Source organism: Rhinolophus hipposideros (genome assembly GCF_964194185.1).
Source record: "Rhinolophus hipposideros genome assembly, chromosome: 14".
In the NCBI taxonomy this organism is placed as follows: domain Eukaryota; kingdom Metazoa; phylum Chordata; class Mammalia; order Chiroptera; family Rhinolophidae; genus Rhinolophus; species Rhinolophus hipposideros.
Genome location: NC_138060.1, coordinates 1,181,243 through 1,200,773, shown reverse-complemented (window position 1 = coordinate 1,200,773; position 19,531 = coordinate 1,181,243). Strand labels below are relative to the sequence as shown.

Below are 19,531 nucleotides of genomic sequence, written 5' to 3'. Positions count from 1 at the left end.
TCTGTATTTATGAGGGCTCTGGAAAAAGTGTACAAGCACGTGATACCTTAAAAACCGTTGTTATATCATTTCTAAGGCAGTAATAGTCACAACTGAGGAGTGCTTATCATTTTTTGGCATGATAGTCTTTCTGACTGTTGAATTTCTTCTCTAAAGTTCTTTCAGTAACACGTGATTAACCAGATTTTGCCTAGTCCTGAAAACTTTCACATGATTGTTTGATTTGTGTGTGTGCACAAACACAGACATTTCTGTAGAGTTTCTGCACCTTCAAGTGTGCCTTTTCCTACTTCTCTTAAAGGTCATATATGAGATTTTTATACTTTTAAATCTGGATGGTAGACATAAAACACATACTCCTTTTTTGGTTTTGTGTGGTTTGCTTTAGTTCAAGATTGTTCAGGAATGAAAGAATGGATTCTAAGCTTTTTTGTTATTTTGTTCTCTTCCTTGCCCTATATAGTGCTTGCTCGATTTTCTGCTCCTAGGTTGGTTGGGAAAAATAGAGTTTTTATTAATTATTTGTGTCATTGTTGAGCATAGGAATATATTTTGAATTGAAAGCTAGGAGCTAGCAAAAATCTAATGAATTTTTTCTTCACATTTTTATTTGATGCAAGTAAAATAATTCAGACTACTGTAGGCTCTATAAAAGATGATTAACTTGATTAAAATTATTGACAGTTGCTATAGATTTATTTTCAATAGGGAATGGTGCAGATATTAGTTTAGGGTTACTTAACCATTATTGAAAAGGCGTATTCTTCATTTTCTTAATTTTTTAATATTTGTCATTTCACGATGACATTTTCAGTACATCTCAGAATTTCTGGTATTTGAAATGAGGTATAAAATACATGCATGTGAATATTTATGTATGTGTATATTTACCCACATGTTAAAGCCTGAATATAGAAAGAGCCTATTGTTTTACTTAAAGGTAATTTCAGAGTATTCTAGGGGTATTTCTGACTTTTGTAGGACTTGAGTAAACAAAAATGAACCCATTCGTTCAGCCTTTGATAGCTGAGAGGTATTTACGAGTTAGTTTCTACCTAAATAGGTCTGACATACTCACCTAAATAGGTCTGGCATACTCGTAATTCTGTTAACTAAGCCACTGTATAAATGTGGCCATTAATAGTCAGAAAATAAAGACATAGTAAAAACTACACCTTCATGCATAGCACAAAAGTTAATTGGCTATTTTAGCGTTTTTCTTAGGATGTCTGATTTTATGATTATCTCTCTAGCTTTTTACTCTAATAGCCTCTATGTTATATTTTTTATCTTTTTCATGTTGTTTATATAATTTCAAGTTGTTTATATAATATAAAGGGAAGGCAGTCAATTATCTGATTTTTTTATCTTAGATCTGAAGGAAGTATGCATTTTTTTCCCTTGAATATTTTCTTTCCATCTACATTGGATATATTCAGAGTATTTATACATGTTAATGGTCAAGCATTTAAACAGATTAAGAAAAATTTTAATCAAACTGTAATCTCAGGTTTAAATATAAGATTGGAAATTATTTCTTTAGAGCTTGGCCTTATCGTTTACAATTTTTATCTTTTAAAAAATAGCATTGAATTGCTAATTTATGCTCAGATGTCTTCCTCCGATGTTGAGTAGCTTTTCTTATTATTTGAATTCCCATAGCTTTTAGGTATACAAGACTTGATCTTTTTCTTTTCTTTTCTTTTTTTAGCTAGTACACAGGAACGATTACAGTCAAATTAAGATATGTTGTAACTAATACAAAATGTGTGATCCTATTTAATCAGAATTAATTGCTTTCCTTGGAATTAAAAGGATATTTTTAAAAAACAAAGTTTTGATTTTATTCCTCTGAGTTGGTTTTTGGAACATTTGTGCCTTCTTACAAGCTGCATTAAATGGTAGATGGGATCAGGATGATGATAGGAACTAAGACTTATTGACTAATTAATAAAAATACTTCAGGAACTGTTAAGTGATTTATGTATACTATGTCATGTTTTGTCCTCACGATAATCATGTAAGAAGTGTATTTTCAGAATCTGTTTTCCAGACAATAAGGACATGAAGATTTAAGACCGGTGAATTCAAGCTCTTTCAGTGGACTAGCCAGTCAGTATGTTTTTCTTAGACCCACACTACCTTACAATTTGTACATTAAAAGAGGACTGCTCAACAGTTTCCTGTGTAATACCTGTGGAAAGGACCTGTTACTTTTGGATCGTTGACTGTGTGGGGGTGGGGGAATAAGTTTCATTGGATTTTATAGGTATATATTTTTTTAATTTAAAAAGTTAGTGTCCTTTTAAAAATATTTTTTTCTGTTCCTTAAATACTCTTTAGTTTTTTATCTTACAATATGGGCAAGAAAAAGTTACATACTGTATGTAGATCAAACTGAATGCATTTTATGTAACCCAAAATATTTTTCTACTGAGTTATTTATTTTACAGTATACCTTTGCTGATGAACGTCCTTCCCCCATTACCCAAAATTTAGGGATTCTGGTTTGTATTTTTCATTGAGTAATGTCCTTTTTTACTCTTTTCTTCTTAGCACTTTTTTTTTCTTAAATTAAATGTGTCTTAGTTTAACTAGTGATTTTTATTGGGAAGAGCCTTAATATTTTCAGGAGATAGAATAAACTGTGCATTATGTCTAATGGAAGAGTAACACAAAGCAAACTTTTCATATAGTTGCGTCACAAGGATTTTGGATTTATCTAGTTGATTCTTATACCTCCTTTTAAAGACCTACCTCAAATTAAGTGTTCCCAGGTTCATGCTTGTTTCCCTAGCATACATTTTATTCTATCCTCATTACACTGTGTACATAATTTTAGTACCATTTATTGTGATTATTTACATGTTTATCTACTTGACTATTGGGTTTTTCTAGTCTACAGTAAGCCTTCATATATATTTGAAAGTATTAACTGTATGTAAAGAGACCTTTCAGTGCAATTTTCAAAATGATAACATTGAAATTTCCAGTGCCTACTGTTATTTACAAGTAAATAGTTTAGCCTGTTCAAGTGAGGAAGGGAAGTGTTAGGACATTTAAATGCTATCTATTGGACACTTGGTAAAATGACTTCTAAAGCTTCTTAAAGTGTCTTAGAACGTAAACTCATTTTATCATAGAACTATTATTGCTAACATTGCTATGCAAACATGCATTTTCCCTCTAAAAGCAGTATTGATATTCACCAAAACATAAATTGTTAATATTTGACTACAGTTTTTCTTACCTTCCTAAAGAAAATTAGCCAAGTATTAATGTAAACATTGTTAAACAGGAAGCTTAAAGATACTGATATTTTAAAGCTTATTTTAATTTAAAAGAAAATACTGGCTTTTGGTGTGTGAAAGAAATTTAGTTGGAGGAAAAGATACAACTGGACATCTGTTTAAGTATTTGTCAGTTAAGTACTTTTTGAATCTTCTTAAAACTGAGTGCTATTTTGTTTTGAATATATAAACTTAGTGACAGTATCACTGAGATAATTAATGAGGAAATAACTGTGTGTGTGTGTGTGTGTGTGTGTGTGTGTGTGTGTTTAAGGTTTGGAGAATAGTGAACTAAAAGAGGGTCTACCTTTTAGTTCAGGTATACCATTCTGAAGTCATGCATTTAAGATACATATGTATATGAATAAATTATGTATTGAGCATAACGTGAAGAAATCTTGCCCTTTAGAAGCTTTCGATTATGAGAAAAGACATTTTGGAAACTGGTACTGTTTGTTATATATGTAGCTTCGGGAAATGCTTAAAAATTTTTTAATGGAGTTACACTTTTGTGTATTAACTAGAGGTTTTCGATTGTGTTGTCTTTATAAGAATGAACAGAACAGATGTATAAGCTTATTGTTTGATTAATCGTAATGTTGGTATGCTTTGTGCTTTTTTTCCATTTTAAAAAGTCTTAGTTTTGACAATGTATTTCATGCTGAATAGAGTTTCAAAAGCAAGGAAAAGAGTCTTCTTTTTCAGGAACCCTAAGAAATTGCCTATAGCAGTTGTGATGAATACCAAAGGTTTGTATTTCTGGCTGCTTCTGAATATTTGTTATACCTGGAACATTTCATTTTTTAGTTAATTAGTGCCCAGTTTTTTGGCAGAATGGTAGTTTTCTGACTTTAGGTTGATGCTACTTGAGAAAAGATTGATTCTTGCCCCCTCAAATAGCTAAAATGTTTCTTTTCATATGAATAACATACATTTACGAAATTTGTTGTAAATCTTATACTGACTACAAGAATGTAAGAATAATAATACTGATGCTAACAATCTGAGAACTAAATGTAGTTTGTCTAATCAGAAAATAAACTTACAATTTTAAGTATGTATGTGTGATACAGTGGGAAGTAGGGCATGGGATTTAAAGTTATAGAAACTGGGTCTGAATCCTGGCACTATTACTCACTAACTGCTTTACCTTGGGGCAGTGGGGAGAGAGTATTGTGTCAAACTGCTTATAAACAATAAAGAACTCTTGGAATGTTAACTTAATTTGAGGCTTTGTAATTTTCTTTATAAGAAGAATAATTAGATTTGTATGGCAAATACTGAAGTCATTTTTTTTTGTATTTCTTAGCTGCATTTGTCATATCTAATGCTCATATTAGCTGTTCAGATTGTAATTCTGAGGAATGTTAATAGTACGTCAGGTCAAAACTTTATATTTATCAAATGATTATAGTTTCAACTTATGTCAGTTTTGTAATTTGTTTTGATCAAGTAAAAATTTATTTATGGTTGAGGTGTTTGGTGAAGTTAACAATACGGCATTTACCAAAATATTGAGTATGTTTGTATCTCCTTTAAATTTGATGAAACATGTACATTGTATGTGAAATTGTAATTATGGAGCAGAACCATATCTATAGTAGTTTTTCATTGGAATCATTTGTCTTATTCTATCTGATAACATTTGTAGTTTTATTTGAACACTTCAAAGAAATTTTTGTGCAAAAGAATGCTTGAGGAAAAGTTTCTGTATTAAAATAAACTAACTTGATTATTATTTGTGTCACTTCTCTTGTAAACTTACATTGAATTATCAGAATTCATAATGTTAAAATTTTTCCCAGTCAGTTTTGAAGCTTTCTGTTAATTTTGGATGTTCTTTCTTACTGCAAGAAAGGGAAAATTGTTTTCTTGTTAAATAAAAAGACAGGTGTGTCTTGTCTTGCCTGTTTTTAAGAGACTCATCCATTCATTCCCCTATTGCAGCATTTTCTTTTGTAGCTTAACATGTGGGTGACTAGGTAAATCTTCTACATATTTAGAGTAATGATGTTCTAATTATCTTAATTCTCTTGATAATTAATGACTTCAAACTATGAAATTACATTCTTTTGCAGTATCCCTTTTACTATTCAGCGACTATGTGAATTGCTAACAGATCCAAGGAGAAACTATACAGGAACAGACAAATTTCTTAGAGGAGTAGAAAAGGTATTTATTTTATTATTGGACTTAATATTAATTAGCATTGTAGATTTCAGAGAAGATACTGAGTAAGATCTGTTTTCGGCAACTTTTCTTGAAATAAGTTTCTCAGCCTATCTGAAGTTTTTCCCAAATTGTTTTCTGAATTCTGGTCAAAGTTTCAGGGAGAGATTTAATAGAGGGGGCAGGGGAAGGGCTTGTGATTGACTAAGTTTGGGGAAAGCAGCTTACTATTATCTGTTGGATATTCATAGTATATACACCAACATATTAAATGTTCTGTGAAGTTCTATAATTGATATTTTAACTTTAATAGAGTGTTTTGCAAACTTGTTAACCCATGGAATTCATTTATTTCAGTTCTGGAATTCTGAGGTACACAACTTTGGGAAAACACTGATACAAAGCATTTAAATTAAATACTGATAAAGGACAGATTTAAGAATGAAATTTGGTTTCTGTGAGTGAGGGGCTTTTAGTAATAAGAAGGGCATTTTGGACAAAGGAAACAGTGTGATGAACAAAGACATCGAGGTGTTTGAGGGAAGGGAAAGTAAAAGAAATTGGCATGTCTACTGTGAAGAACGAATGAAGGAGCCCTGTGGGAACCAGGATTGGACCAGTGAGATGCTGATTTCCTCACTTGGTGATTTATGCTAAAACATAGTCCAGTGTTTATTTTAAGGTTATAATTCAATTTATTTTGCCCTTGGAGCAGCAATCCAAAATTACTACTTTGTGACTTACAATAGATCATAGGTCCTTACTGAATTAATATGTTGTGTTGAGTTTGCATGCCCTCAGTTTAATAAAATTCCTGAAGGGGAGGAAATTGAGATGGTTCAGCAATATTACTTTTCAGCTCAGGGACTTTTAATAATTACATCTTGGCAACCTTTGGAGAAAGAGACAACGTTATAGTAGTCATACCAGGGGTTGCCCTGCCTTTAAATCATGGCTTACAGTAAGTTTTGTTAACCCTGGACTGGTTACTTAACGTAAGTCTCAGTTTCCTCGTCTATAAAATGTGTATAATATTAGGGCAGTGAGAAGGATTAAATGTAAAATATTTACTCTGGTACATAGTAAATTTTCAATGAATATTGACTATTAATATTAATAAAGTTATTACCAAGAAGATTTAGATAAAAATTCAAGTTTCTTTCTTTAGGGTATATGATACTGCACATCAACCTTTGGATTGGCATTGCTTTATAAGGAAATTCCTTATACTTAGCCTGAATGCTTCAATATCTACATACCTTGGAGTGATTCTGTCTAAAATCTTAGGGTGATTCTATCTAAAATAAGGAGAGCACGGTTCTGTTCTATTACATACAATACATAATGTTAGGGCCCCAAATTAATTAAAATAGAGTGAAAAAAAAAATAAGACTGGCAAAAAAATAAATGTATTAGGATACTAGATTTTTGTCTTCTGTTACTCTTTTAATTTTTGTTGTTTGATCATAAGTATTTTTAAACATTTCTTTGATTAGTAAAATCAGAATAAATGGAAATTTAACCTATCAGGAGGAATTTGAGAAATTAAAAACATTAAATTTTACATTGTAGTTCTTTTCTCATATTAAATACCAATTTTTGTTATTGCAGAATGTGATGGTTGTTAGCTGTGTTTATCCTTCTTCAGAGTGAGTATAGATATTTTTCTGTTTCTAGTATATTCTAATTATATTTCTAATATATTAGTCTTAAAATAGGTTGCATTTATTTTATATGTAATTATGCATGATAACATTTATAAATACTTGGGAATCTACTACCCAGTTTCCAAAATGGAACATTACCAGTAATACTACTTGTATGTTTTTCCAGTAAAGGGGTTTTGGATTAAAGGGATTCGTGATTTACTGTCATTTTAACGTTGTGTTAATGTACTGTCATGGCATTCAGGGTTCTGAGATGCCATCCTAGATATCTTTCCAGGGCATCTCTAGGGCATAACTCCTAGGTTTGGAATAGCTACTTGATGACATTCCTCTTCATGATGGAAAACTATCTCCAGTTGTCAAGATTTATATAGCAAATTAAGATGTCAGTTAAGGGCACAGTCCTTGGCACCATGGCCTCTACCCACTAGCTGCCATGGTGTCCCCCTTTCCCCAAAAAATATCTTTAGATATTGCCAGGTGTGTCCTGGGATACAGGGTTGTGGGGGTAGGGTGGGGGGTTGTAAGGAGGATGTTGCCCCCATTAGAGAAACATTGGTTTAAGGTTAAAATATTTCGGATTTCAGAGACAAAAACTGAATATTTTAAAAGAATTTTTTCAGGAATATACCTATATTAATTAAGACAGTAAGATTATCCCATAATTATTATTTCTCACATAAGTCTTTTCATTTGACAGTAAGATCTTATAAAAGATCTTATAGACCTACGATTCTTGTCAAAATTAAAGAACTGAGCCCTCCCTGTTTTGTGTTTTCTTTTCTCATAGAAAAAACAATTCTAATAGTTTAAATCGAATGAATGGTGTTATGTTTCCTGGAAGTTCACCAAATTATACCGAGAGGTAAGATTCTTGACTTTTTAATATTCAAAGAGTACATTTTACTAATTTAGGTAGCAGGTTCGATATAGTTTTTTAAAAATTGGACATTTTATTTATGGAGGCTAAAAGGATATACTAAACAGAATTAGTTAATTTGGTAACCTATGGATCTGAAAGTCAAAATTACAGCAGATTTTTCTGTGATGTGTTCCTTTACACAAACCTTGGGAGGGATGATTTTTTTTAAAATGGGAAAATGATGCTCATGTATCTTACCATAGGTCTAATATAAATGGGCCCGGAACACCTAGGCCACTTAATCGACCAAAGGTTTCTTTGTCAGTCCCCATGACAACAAATGGCTTGCCTGAGAATACAGATGGCAAAGAGTCAAACTCACAGCAAAGTGAGGACAAAAATCACAGGTTTGTATGTGATTTATATTTAAAAGAGAAAAATTTATGAAACATTAATATTCATTGATGGTTTTCAGCACTCAGCGTTTACTATTTACAATTTACTATTATTTTGAGGGATAGAACAGGTTTAATGTGGTTATGCTTCTGTTTCCAGCATTAGCACATGCTGAATATGGTTATAGAAAAGGCTTAAAACTGCTAATTTTGGGAGGTCGTCTTTAAAATAAGAGTCGTAAGAAACCAAAATGGTCATGATGCATTTTATTTCATTTCTCAGAGTTACTAGAAAAGATATTTGTAAATGAGTTGAAATTTTGTGAATAATTTCTTACTGTAGATCATAAAAAAAAATTTATATCCCATCTTAAATGTTCTGCATCACATTAAGGGAAAGAAGATCAAATGAGTGAAAGGATTTAAAGTTATGTCCATGTGTAAGGTAGACTGGTAGTTTTATTCCAGGAGGACATTTAACTTACTGGATAATTGAAAACAAAGGTCATATAACTCGTTGACTAGTTCTTAGTGGGAAATAGACATTAAACAGTTTAGGTTCCTTTGAAATTTTTCAGTTGTGTTTTCTTTGCCCAAATGTTATAATTTTACTTTGACACTGAAATACAGTTAAAAAATTATTAGACCTTAAAAATGAGAATGTAGAAGATGAAGAAAACAATCTTATTAATGACACTTTACAAAAACATTTACAGTGACTCCCCGACACCTGAATCGGAAGGTTCCTCAGTGAGCCCTATAAAAAATAAACATCCAGGTGAAGATGCTGTGGAAACTGAAGGGCGTGAGGTAAAAAGACTTCGGTTTGACAAAGAAAGTGAAGTCAGGGAGACAGCCAGTCAGACATCTTCCAGTGAAATTTCTTCAGTTATGATAGAAGAAACAGAAGCATCATCTTCATCTCGGGATAAAGACAAAGAAAGTAGTTGTACCAGGCAGCACTGTTCAGAAGAGGAGGAAGAAGAGGAGGAAGAGGAGGAAGAAGGTATTTAGAGACCATCTAACAGGGTGGAGTGAGGAGATGCTCAAATTTTCTTTCATTTTTGCGTGAAAGAATTTAACGTAATGGAGCTCCTTATAATATTGATGTTGGGCTTTTCTCCCACATTTATGTAATTGCTGCTGAGTTTCAGGGGAGATAATTTGAACTGTAGAATATCACAATTCATGAAACTTTAACTGTGAAGGTATTTTGAAAATAAAATTTAACTACAACAACATTTCTTATTTTTAGAGTCTTTTGTGACATCAAGAGAAATTATCCCAGAAAGAAAAAATCAAGAAAAAGAATCTAATGATGCCTTGACTGTGAATGAAGAGACTTCTGAGGAAAATAGTCAAATGGAGGGATCTGATCTGACTCAAGCAGAAAAAGATTTACATTCTGAAGATAGTGAAAATCTAGGCCCTGTAAGTAGTGGTTCTGATTGCTGTGAGACAGAAGAAATAATAGTAGGATCAAATTCCAGTAAAACTGGAGAGATTCTCTCAGAATCCCCCATGGAAAATGACCACAAAGCCCCAGAAGTCACAGATGAACCAATGGAACAAGACTAACTATTTAGAAACATTTAGATGGGTATTTTACATACAGTTCTGGTTTTACACTGTATAAAACTTTTATGTAATAAAGTGGACCTTTAGTTTTACAAGAGAAGCAGGTTGTAAAATAAAGTACTTAGTGGGATAAATCCTGAAAGAGTTATACATGTAAGAACTGCGAGTATCAGCTCCTCTGGGTCCTGCTTACCGCTGACTTTTTTTGGTTTGGTCAAATCAGTGGTTTGTGTATAGATTTTCTTTTTTTTTTAATTTAGAATTAAAGTTTTTAAACTGGAAAATAATAATTATAATTTTGAAAACCTTTTGGAGATTATTTAGTTTATATATATGCAAGAAAGCATTTTGTCTTGTCTCTTTCTGACAACTCTAGCAGTTTTCACATTTTGGTCATAGTTTCAACACTTGAACGTGCATTTTAGGGTTTCATGCTGATTTCCAGATTTTATTATTTGACTATGTACAATGGAACTTTAAGTCATACACACACACACATATTATTCTAAAAGGGGAAATGTTATATTTTTCTGTTTCTGTAAGAGATGAATACAGTGGATACTTTTTCTATTGGTAATGATTAAGTTCACCTCATTAAGTTCACCTCTTTCAGCAAACAGTTTCTTTCTCTTTTGAGTAATTCAAATAAAATCTGGCCCTCGTGAAACCCTGAAAATCTTGTCTGTTAAAATACCAGGTTGAATACATTCCGAGAGATCTGTTTAAACTAAAATTCTTTTGTATACTTCTGAGGTCCCTGAGAAAAAGACTTCATTATTTATGAGCAGATGTGCTTTTTCTTGGAAATTGTGTTCAAACATTAGCTTACTGTTTTGTAGAATGAATGCTTATAAAGCTGACATGAGATCTCAGAAGAACCCGGTAGATTCCTTAACCTTTTGCTTGCTTTTCTGAACATTGTGAATATTACACATTTCTTTCTAAATTATTCTAGAGTATGCAAATGTCAATGATATGAAACACCACTGTACTGGAAGAATTAATATATTACTTTAGTAATGTACTGGAGCTAAATAACTGAAACTTTAGGGGTGCATAGAAACCACCATAATTTGTATGACATTTTGAAGTGAATTAAATATTTTTGAACATGCTTCTTCGACAGCCAGTGTTATATTTTTCAGATCAACACAAAGCACAATGATTACTCTAAATTCAATATTTTCAAATTCACATATATACAGTCATGCAAGCTGCAACTTCCCTATCATAATTACTGGCTGCCAAATTTATACCTGTTTCTTCAGCTGTACCTTTTGATATTTAGAATTTTTAAATTTCTGTAAAGTAGATTTTGTAGAATGTAATGTGTTCACTGCCTTTGTGACGCGATATATAACTGTAATTTCTGTGTGTAAACTGAATGCTTGGGCTTTCAATACAGTATTCATATAAAGCAATAAATACTAATGTTATGAAGTATTTGAGTACATTTTTATCAAAATATTAAAGAATCCCTTTTTTAGTTTCAGATACCTGAAGTACACAGATGAACTTATAAAACTGATGCAAACAGTTTCTGACACTGTATCATATGCTTTTGGGTGATTTGGGTGGCAACCACAAGTTTTGCATTTTGACTACTTAAATTGCTATGGCTAAAAATACCAAAATGATTTGGCTCTGTTTGTTTGCAGGGTAATATACTACTGACTGACTTGACCATCAGGTTCACAGCAGCTAGATGATATATTTATGAATATGTCTACTAGTTGAAATAAAAAAAATTGATTTACTCTACCCAAGAGGAGAGAAAAATCACATGATGTAAAATTTTTTAACATTTTTGCAAAATTGTTAAAATGAAGCAAATTTTAAATGTGACATTCATTTTTAGTGGCCTGTTACTTTATTTTGTTGAGGGATATTTTGCCAGTGAGAACAGATTGTAAACATTTTAAGTTAAGAAATCTTGAAATTTTCTTTAGAATATTTATGAATTTATTGTCAATAAACCTGTTCTTTTAAGATCCTCTGACCTTTTGATAGTTTTATTTTAATTGTGCCATGGACCATTTGTAAAGAAGTAGATTTACTTTTGTTGCTCATAAGTTGAAGTTTTAAAGCATCATGACTTTGAGGTCTGTGGTTTTATTTGTAAACTTGCAATTGTTACTTTTGCAAGGGCAAATGTATATCTTTATTAAATAAAGTACAATAATGGTGAATGTACCAAAATGCTATCACTTAACTCTATGAGAGATCTGCATTTTAATCTATAGTTTAATAGTTTTAACATTTATTAGATATTCGTATGTTGATCATAGATCAAGCTTGTTGCTCTTTATACACATAATTGTAGAAGGCTCGTGGGAATATCTTAGGATAGGTGGAATATTTCTGTAAAACTGGGGAACCTTGTTCAGCTGGTTTAAGATACTGTTGCCCATTTAGAAGTAAATTTCCGCAAGTATGCATAGGTGAACTTACACCAACTTTGCTTCATGAAAATGTCAGTTCTAATAATAATTGATTCAGATTTGAATTTTTAAAAGGCTAATTTTAGGCACAGTTTCTAAACACACATCAGCAAAGTCATATTGAAAGATCTAAAGATCAAGATCCCAATGATTAAAAATATTTTCTTTTTTGGCCTTGAGCAGATTGACTGTAGACTCTGAACCCAACACACAAAAAGAGTTTGAAATGCTGGTCAGGAAGGTGACAATATATATATAATACATTTTTTAGCACTTTCCCTTTTAAAAAGTAAAACCATTATCCTATAACGTTTTTTAATTTTTTTTTAATTGAAGTTTTTTGGGTGACAGTTGTTAGTAAAGTTACATAGGTTTCAGGTGTACAGTTCTGTAATCACCTATATATCACATTGTGTGTTTTCAGTTCTGAAAATGTAACAGAACAGAAATTAGTGGAAAATGTCATGTCGTAAATGTTGGCTGTTAGATAAATTTAAACCGGTCAGGGTTTATTCTAACTACACCTGTCAAAAATATGGACAGAGCAATGGAATTTCCTGTCAGTGCTATTAACTCTTTGGCTTGGAAAGGCATTCCTGAAATCGTGGGCCAGATGGTGTGACTTGTTAAAACATGGCGGTTCAAGTATTTTGTTTTGCCAGTGTAGATAGGCATGTATTGATGCATTTTTACAATTGTAAAATTGTAAAAATTGTAAAATCAGGAATTTTTCAAGTAATGTAAAAGTAACATACTAGTTTACTTATAAAGATACTTGAGCAGAATCTAAAGCTGCTTTAGTGTTTGATTATGAGAAATGTAACTTGTGGTGAGGATGAAAATGCAACTTGGAGAACCAGAGGAAAAAAATTGGAGGAGTGTTTCAAATTGTCTTCTGAACAGGAGTTTCTTAAATGCATTGGTTTTGATTAAATGAAGCCCAGTTCTCTTGAGATTTGTGCTAATCATAAAATGAATGAATGCAAAAAAACACTTTGTAATTTCTTTTGCAATTATTATAATTAGGGCTACTGGATTATTAGCCTAATAAGAATACTAGGATGTATTGGTTAGAATACATCTACTATTTCACATTAAAAAATCAGTATACTTCAGAATACTTCTTTCAGAATATTATTTTATTTCAACTTGGAGCCTAGATTACTTTGCCAAATAAATGTATTATTTTCATAATGCAATAAAATATAAATTAGAAGAATATCTTTATGTGTGGAATTATTTTATTTTCTATAATAGTTCGCACACACCACTTCACCCACCTCCCCTCACTCAGGTAGTTCAGAATCTGCAAGCATTTTCTGATCTATAGGGAGGAAAGGTCAATGCATTATTTTATTACAGCTCTGTTTCTTAAGTGATAACAGTATTTTTGCAGAGAGGGTGCATTTGAGTTGAATGGATGATTGTTCTTTGCTGTGCAACTCAGACCTAATATCTGACAAAATGTACACCATGTGAAAATGTCTCTTGGCGTAATTTGGCACTAGTCTGTTTGCACAGATCTACAGACAACTGCATGCTATGAAGTGTAGAATTGCCCAAAGTTGACAGGATGGATTCTGTTTTCAATTCTGGATTCTTGTTTCTTTATCCATAATTGGAGAGTGGGTGATAGTAGATAGTGTAAGGTCTTTGGCTCTGAAATCAGAAGATAGTACTAATCATGTTTCTGAATTAAAATATTTTTGAATTTCAATTTATCATATTTAATTTCTAACTTAACCCCAGTTTACTAAATAGTATAGCTAGTACAGAGGTTTGGGTTAATGATAGGAAGATTGATTCTTTCACAGACTAGGCGTGAGGTGTGCAGTCTGGCTACTTGCCTGTGTAGAATGAAGAGTATACTCTTCATTATGTTCTGACAGTTTTAAAACAGACTTTCTAGTTTAAAATTAAGCATTAGAGTTTCTGGTCTTTGGATTTATTTGTAAACTTTCAAGGTTTTTCTTCCCAAAGGGAATTTCTTAAAAATAAAGACAAACGCACATTTCAGCAAATCCTGGTGTCCTAGTCTGCAAACCACTGGTTTATTCATTTTTATAGCTTCGCAAGTAGTCCTGTGCTTGGCAAGTGTTAACAGTCGAAATCAAGTGGTCTTTGTGGATACTGTCCATACAGTCCACTTTGGATTCCTAAGTTTTACCAATCATGCAGCTACTTTCTGGCCACTTCAAGGGTGCTGAGTTCATCCCTGAAGCCTTTCTTTTTGCTAGGTTTATGGAGTTGGGAGCCGTACACACCCTATTGGATGTCCTTGACAGGAATCCCATGTGCAGTTAGGCAGAATCACCAGAAAATGTGCCTCCCAATAATAAAACTGACTATAAGACCAGTTACCCCTGACCTATAGAAAGGGACAACACCCCCTCACCTAATGGGGAACAGATGTTTCTATAGGTGGGAAGTTGTGTCTTGAAAGTTGCCAAGTCCTGCTTACTTGATATTTGGTCAATAATGTTTGCATCAAGAAATCTTTGTGGTTGAATAGGCCTCCAAGTCTTTTAATGCAGTTTATAGTTGCTGAGAATTTGAAGGATATGTGGCATTAGGCTGTCTTCATTATCAGGTGATTGTTTTCGTTGCTTGTAATGTTACAGAATGATGGTGGTGACTAACAATTCCTATGTGCATTTAGAAATGCATGCAATCTCCCACTTTCATCCTGACAGGGTTTGTTGGTTGGGATTCAGTATACAGTTCCTTGTATAAATTATTAGAAATGCATCTAATTTTCAGGCCATTATACACGAACCTACTTTGTTCTAATGAGTGATTTAGTAGTTAAGCATTTATAATGTTTCTATTGGAAAATGTGGAGCAGTTCCTAATGTGGGTTTGTCAGAATGCCTCTCCCACAGTGTGGTCATGCAAGTGAGAACTCCATAGACTGAGGTGTGTCAGGAAGGATTTAGTAGCTTGCCAAATATGTCAGTTATTTCAAAGTCAGGTTATTGATGTAGCACAAACTGCTAAATATATCTTAATATTTGGTGATACAGGATGCAGTAGAATTTGCAGTGCCTTGTCATTATGATGTTTTTGTATTGAATATTAGAAGTGTATTTAGGAGGTGGAGATAAGTTTCCAATATATTCTGTAGTTCCCTCTAAAAAATAATAGAGCACAGAAAGAATTCCAGATGTTTGAGTATTCAGTTTGGATTCTATGTAATGCATTTATGGTTATCAAATTTCACTTATTGCAACAAATGGAGGAGGGAGAGGTACTCATAACATACAGATGAAAAAAAATTTGTTATTAGGTGATAACTTGTATTGAGTAGCTATGTATTGGGGGTACTAAAAGAGTAGATTTACGACCTTTGAAGAATTCAGTCACTCTTAGGGAACAATATGCAATGCAGGTTTTTAATGGTGGCCTGTGACTTGAAGAGATGCACAAGAGAAACTTCTGACATTAGTGCACTTCTGACAGCCTGGAAAGGCTTCTCAGATGTGGGATTCTGCTTGGTCTTGAGAGGTGAGCATTGACGGAGGTAGCATGATTTAATGGGCAGAGAGACATGGGAGTTGCAATAATAGGGGTTGAGTCATAGCTTCACTATCCTCAGCTGACACACCTTGGGTAAGTTACAGTAGTTCAGCTTTGTTTTCCTCATTTATAAGTGGAGAAAATAATAGTATCTACCTGGTAGGATTGTTGGGAGCATTCAAAATAATTATGGGTACAAAGCTAGGTCTAGTCCAGGACCTGACATTTCTTTTAACAAAACACAGAGGGGAAAAATGTGTATTGTTCCTGGGGAAGGCAATAGTTTCACTGGAGTCAAAGTTGAAAGTTGTTTCAATCCTACTCAATTACCAGCATAGTGATAGCAAGCACTAATTGAGTACCTACTTTATGCTCCACATTTTTCTTAGCACTTGTCATTCATTACCTCATTTAATCTTCCCATCAACCTTTTGTGATTAATATCTATAATATGTGATTATAGATATTTGAGGTGAAGAAAAACAACTCTCCTTAGCACTCTGAAAGTGGAAGTTCAGAATGAGAATCAAAAGCCCAGTGGTTTTTATCCATTATGCTTAGGTACTGTCTAGTCTTGGAAGACGTAGAATTAGGGCGAGGGCAGCAGAAAGGAAGCTATTCCAGGTATCTGAACGTTCTCCAAGCATTTAGACTTGCACACATTCAGGTACATCAGAAAACTTCATCAATCAGAAACCCAAGCTCTCAGTTTCATTCTCCATGTACTTCACCATCTAGCTACACCTTATTTTTTGTATCAACCATGTTTTTCCAGCTAAACATTTGTGTACATTACCTACTTTTAAAATTTATTTTAAAAAGTAGATAATCTACACGACCAAAAATCGAATAGAGCAAAATATTATATACAGATTGTTTCTGTCCTAGTACCCTTGCTTTCAGATCCTTCAGTTAACATCTTTTCCCTCAACCACCAGGCAAGTACTCTTACCAGCGGGGCATAGTGTTTGAGAGCAAGGATTCTGAGGCCAGACTTTTGAGTTTAAATCCCAGCTTTGCCATTTGTTGGCTGTATAATCTCTATGTCTTTAAGATAAGGTATTTACTTCATAGGGCTGTTAGTAGAATTAACCATTAGAAAAGGGTCTGGCATATAGCAAGCACTACATGCATATGAGTTAAAAATTAGCATTTTTAAAAAATTGATTGTATCCCTCCAGATAGCTTTATTCTGTTGCAAGCACAAAGTATTCTTCACGTCACTCCCTGTCCTTTGACTTCCGTTTCGATGGTGAAACCATATTACACACGTTGAAATCTACCTTGCCTCTTTATCCTTCACTATTATATGTTTGTGGTATTTCTGCATCAGTACCTAGAAAGCTGCCCTAGTCATTTTAACAGCTGCATAGTATTTCAGTGTACAGGTGAACCATAATTTAACCAGCTCACTTTAAGTAGACTGGTGATACTTTGACTTGTGGCTATTGTTTGCTTAATTCCAGCAGTTTGACACTGACATTTGAAATGAGCCTCCCCACTGGGGGAAAAACTAAAGAAGCCATTGAATTTAATTCCTTACAGAGTTAAATAATGCATGAAATACACACCCTTTCCCCAGGGGAGGATGTGGAATTATCTGCCAGGCAAACCCCATACTGTATTTCAAGCCATCTAAAATTGTAAGATACACCATTATTGTATTCAAAGTAAGAAAATAAGTGACCTATTGAAATATGACACAAGCTTAGTTACATTCCTGTGACAGGGCCAGTCACAAAAATCTGGCTTCACATTTCTAATCTCTTCTAATTTTGAAAATTCTCCACTGTCTGTACTTCTTTGGCTTGTGAGTCTGCAATTATGTTGGTGCAAAAGTAATTGCAGTTTTTGCAATTTTTAACCTTTTAAACCACAATTACTTTTGCACCAACCTAATAAAACACAGCTCCACCTCTTGATGGGTATCTGCAGGTCCGCATCCATGGATTCAACCAACCTTGGGTTGAAAATATTCTTAAAAAAAACAAAAGTTAACAGGAAGATCCAAGATGGAGGAGTAAATGCTGTGCTTGCCTCCTCCAGTGACCACATTAAAATTACAACCAAATTATAGAACAATCTGGAGAACCATCTGAGGTCGAGCTGAACAGAAGTTTTAAAACGGAATATAAAGAGGAGGCCACGTCAAGACTGATGGGAGGGGTGGAAATGAGGAATAGGCTGGCCCCACACATCCATGTGGTGTTTGAGAATCGGGAGGATTATCTTTGCCGTGGAGGTACCACCCCCAGAGAAAGAGGGTCCCCAGCCTGGAGTACTGGTGCTGGGGAGAGGAGCTCCCACAACAGCTGGCTGTGAAAAACGGGGGATTCCAACAGTTTGGGTGGGATAGAAGGCTGCAAGAAACACTGATGCCCTCTTAATGGACCTGCAAACAGACTCGTTTTGTTCGCAGGCACTCAGCCTGGACTACAACAGAGAAATAGTGATTCAGGAAGCGTAAGAGACATATGGGGGGAGAATTTTGTGGCTGCAGGGCAAGAACTGGAGAGATAGTCACCATTTTTCCTGTGTATCCTCCCATGCAGCCAGGAGGCAGGCGCCATCATTTCTGTGTTGAACCCTACCCCACATGGCCAAATCAGAATCTGAATTGGCCTAGTGAGCTCCGCTGGCTCCACCGCGGTGACTCTCAGTGACCCCGCCTCACCCAACTTGCACAATGCTAGAGGCAATTTCTCAGTGAGCAGACAGTCCCACTCACATAGCACTTTTTATGGGACAGCTATCCAGGGTCTGATGGCTCCAGGCAGCTGGTGGCTGGCCTTGGTGTGATCTAAGACTTTTGATAAGTAGCTTCAGGCTCAGGATTGGCACCAAACCAGAATCTAACCTGGTGAAACCACTTGTCCCACCCTGGTGACTCCCTGAGACCCCCACGTCACCAACTCACATAAACATAAGCACACGGCTTTTTCAGTGGCTGAGCTGAAAGGGATCCAGCGTGCAGCAGCAACCTTCAGGTGTGCAGAGCAATTTGTGGAGCTATTTCAGGCCTGGTACTGGTGGTAGTCATTCTTGGTTCACAGCATGGCCTCTTCCACACACCTGGATTAGCACAGACCCTGACCAGCTGCGTATCACTTTGCAGCTCTTATCAGATAGTCCCCACCTAGTTACAGGCGGATGTGAACTGGGCCTGCACCAGAGTCCCTCCCAAGAGGCCCCAAACCAAAATACTTGGAAATCAGCCTCAAACCACAGCAGAGCACCACCCAATTAGCCCCTTTAGAGGCACACCTAAAGAGCAATCTCAACAGGCATCAGAGTCTGTCAGGGCAAATTCTGCTCTGAGGGTAAGCCCCCCACACAAAAGCCCTTCAACTGTGGATGTGGCCAAACCCCACAGCCAGTCAATGTGAGGGTAAATCCTCACATTGCAGGTAAATCCTGCATGTGAGGGTAAATCCTCACATACCAATAGCAATCAAGGCTCAACTATAACAGGAAGGCACACACAGTCCACATATGGGACAATCCTGGAGCACCCATTGAAGGTGACCAGGGAGGTTGTGCCACTGGGCCCCAGAGGGCCCCTACTAGATAAGTCCACCCAGCCATGACTAGGAGATGTATTTCTACCTAATAC

General features: G+C 34.5%; 1 protein-coding gene across 6 annotated transcripts in view; it reads left to right on the top strand.

The window, feature by feature from the left end:
* Window positions 1–13,599, top strand: part of PPP4R2 (protein phosphatase 4 regulatory subunit 2) — a 58,478-nt gene extending 44,879 nt beyond the window's left edge. For 2 of the 6 annotated variants that reach the window (XM_081071672.1, XM_081071676.1), the window contains exons 4-10: window positions 5,369–5,462; window positions 7,071–7,108; window positions 7,917–7,991; window positions 8,252–8,395; window positions 9,100–9,389; window positions 9,639–9,814; window positions 11,620–13,599. In XM_081071672.1, coding sequence (XP_080927798.1) covers window positions 5,369–5,462; window positions 7,071–7,108; window positions 7,917–7,991; window positions 8,252–8,395; window positions 9,100–9,389; window positions 9,639–9,814; window positions 11,620–11,670 — 868 coding nt within the window. In that variant the 3' untranslated portion in view covers window positions 11,671–13,599. Of the gene's footprint in view, window positions 1–5,368; window positions 5,463–7,070; window positions 7,109–7,916; window positions 7,992–8,251; window positions 8,396–9,099; window positions 9,390–9,638; window positions 11,400–11,448 lie in introns of those variants that run through there. The other 4 variants (XM_081071671.1, XM_081071675.1, XM_081071673.1 and 1 more) reach the window with 3 other exon arrangements.
* The last annotated feature ends 5,932 nt before the right edge of the window (window positions 13,600–19,531 follow it).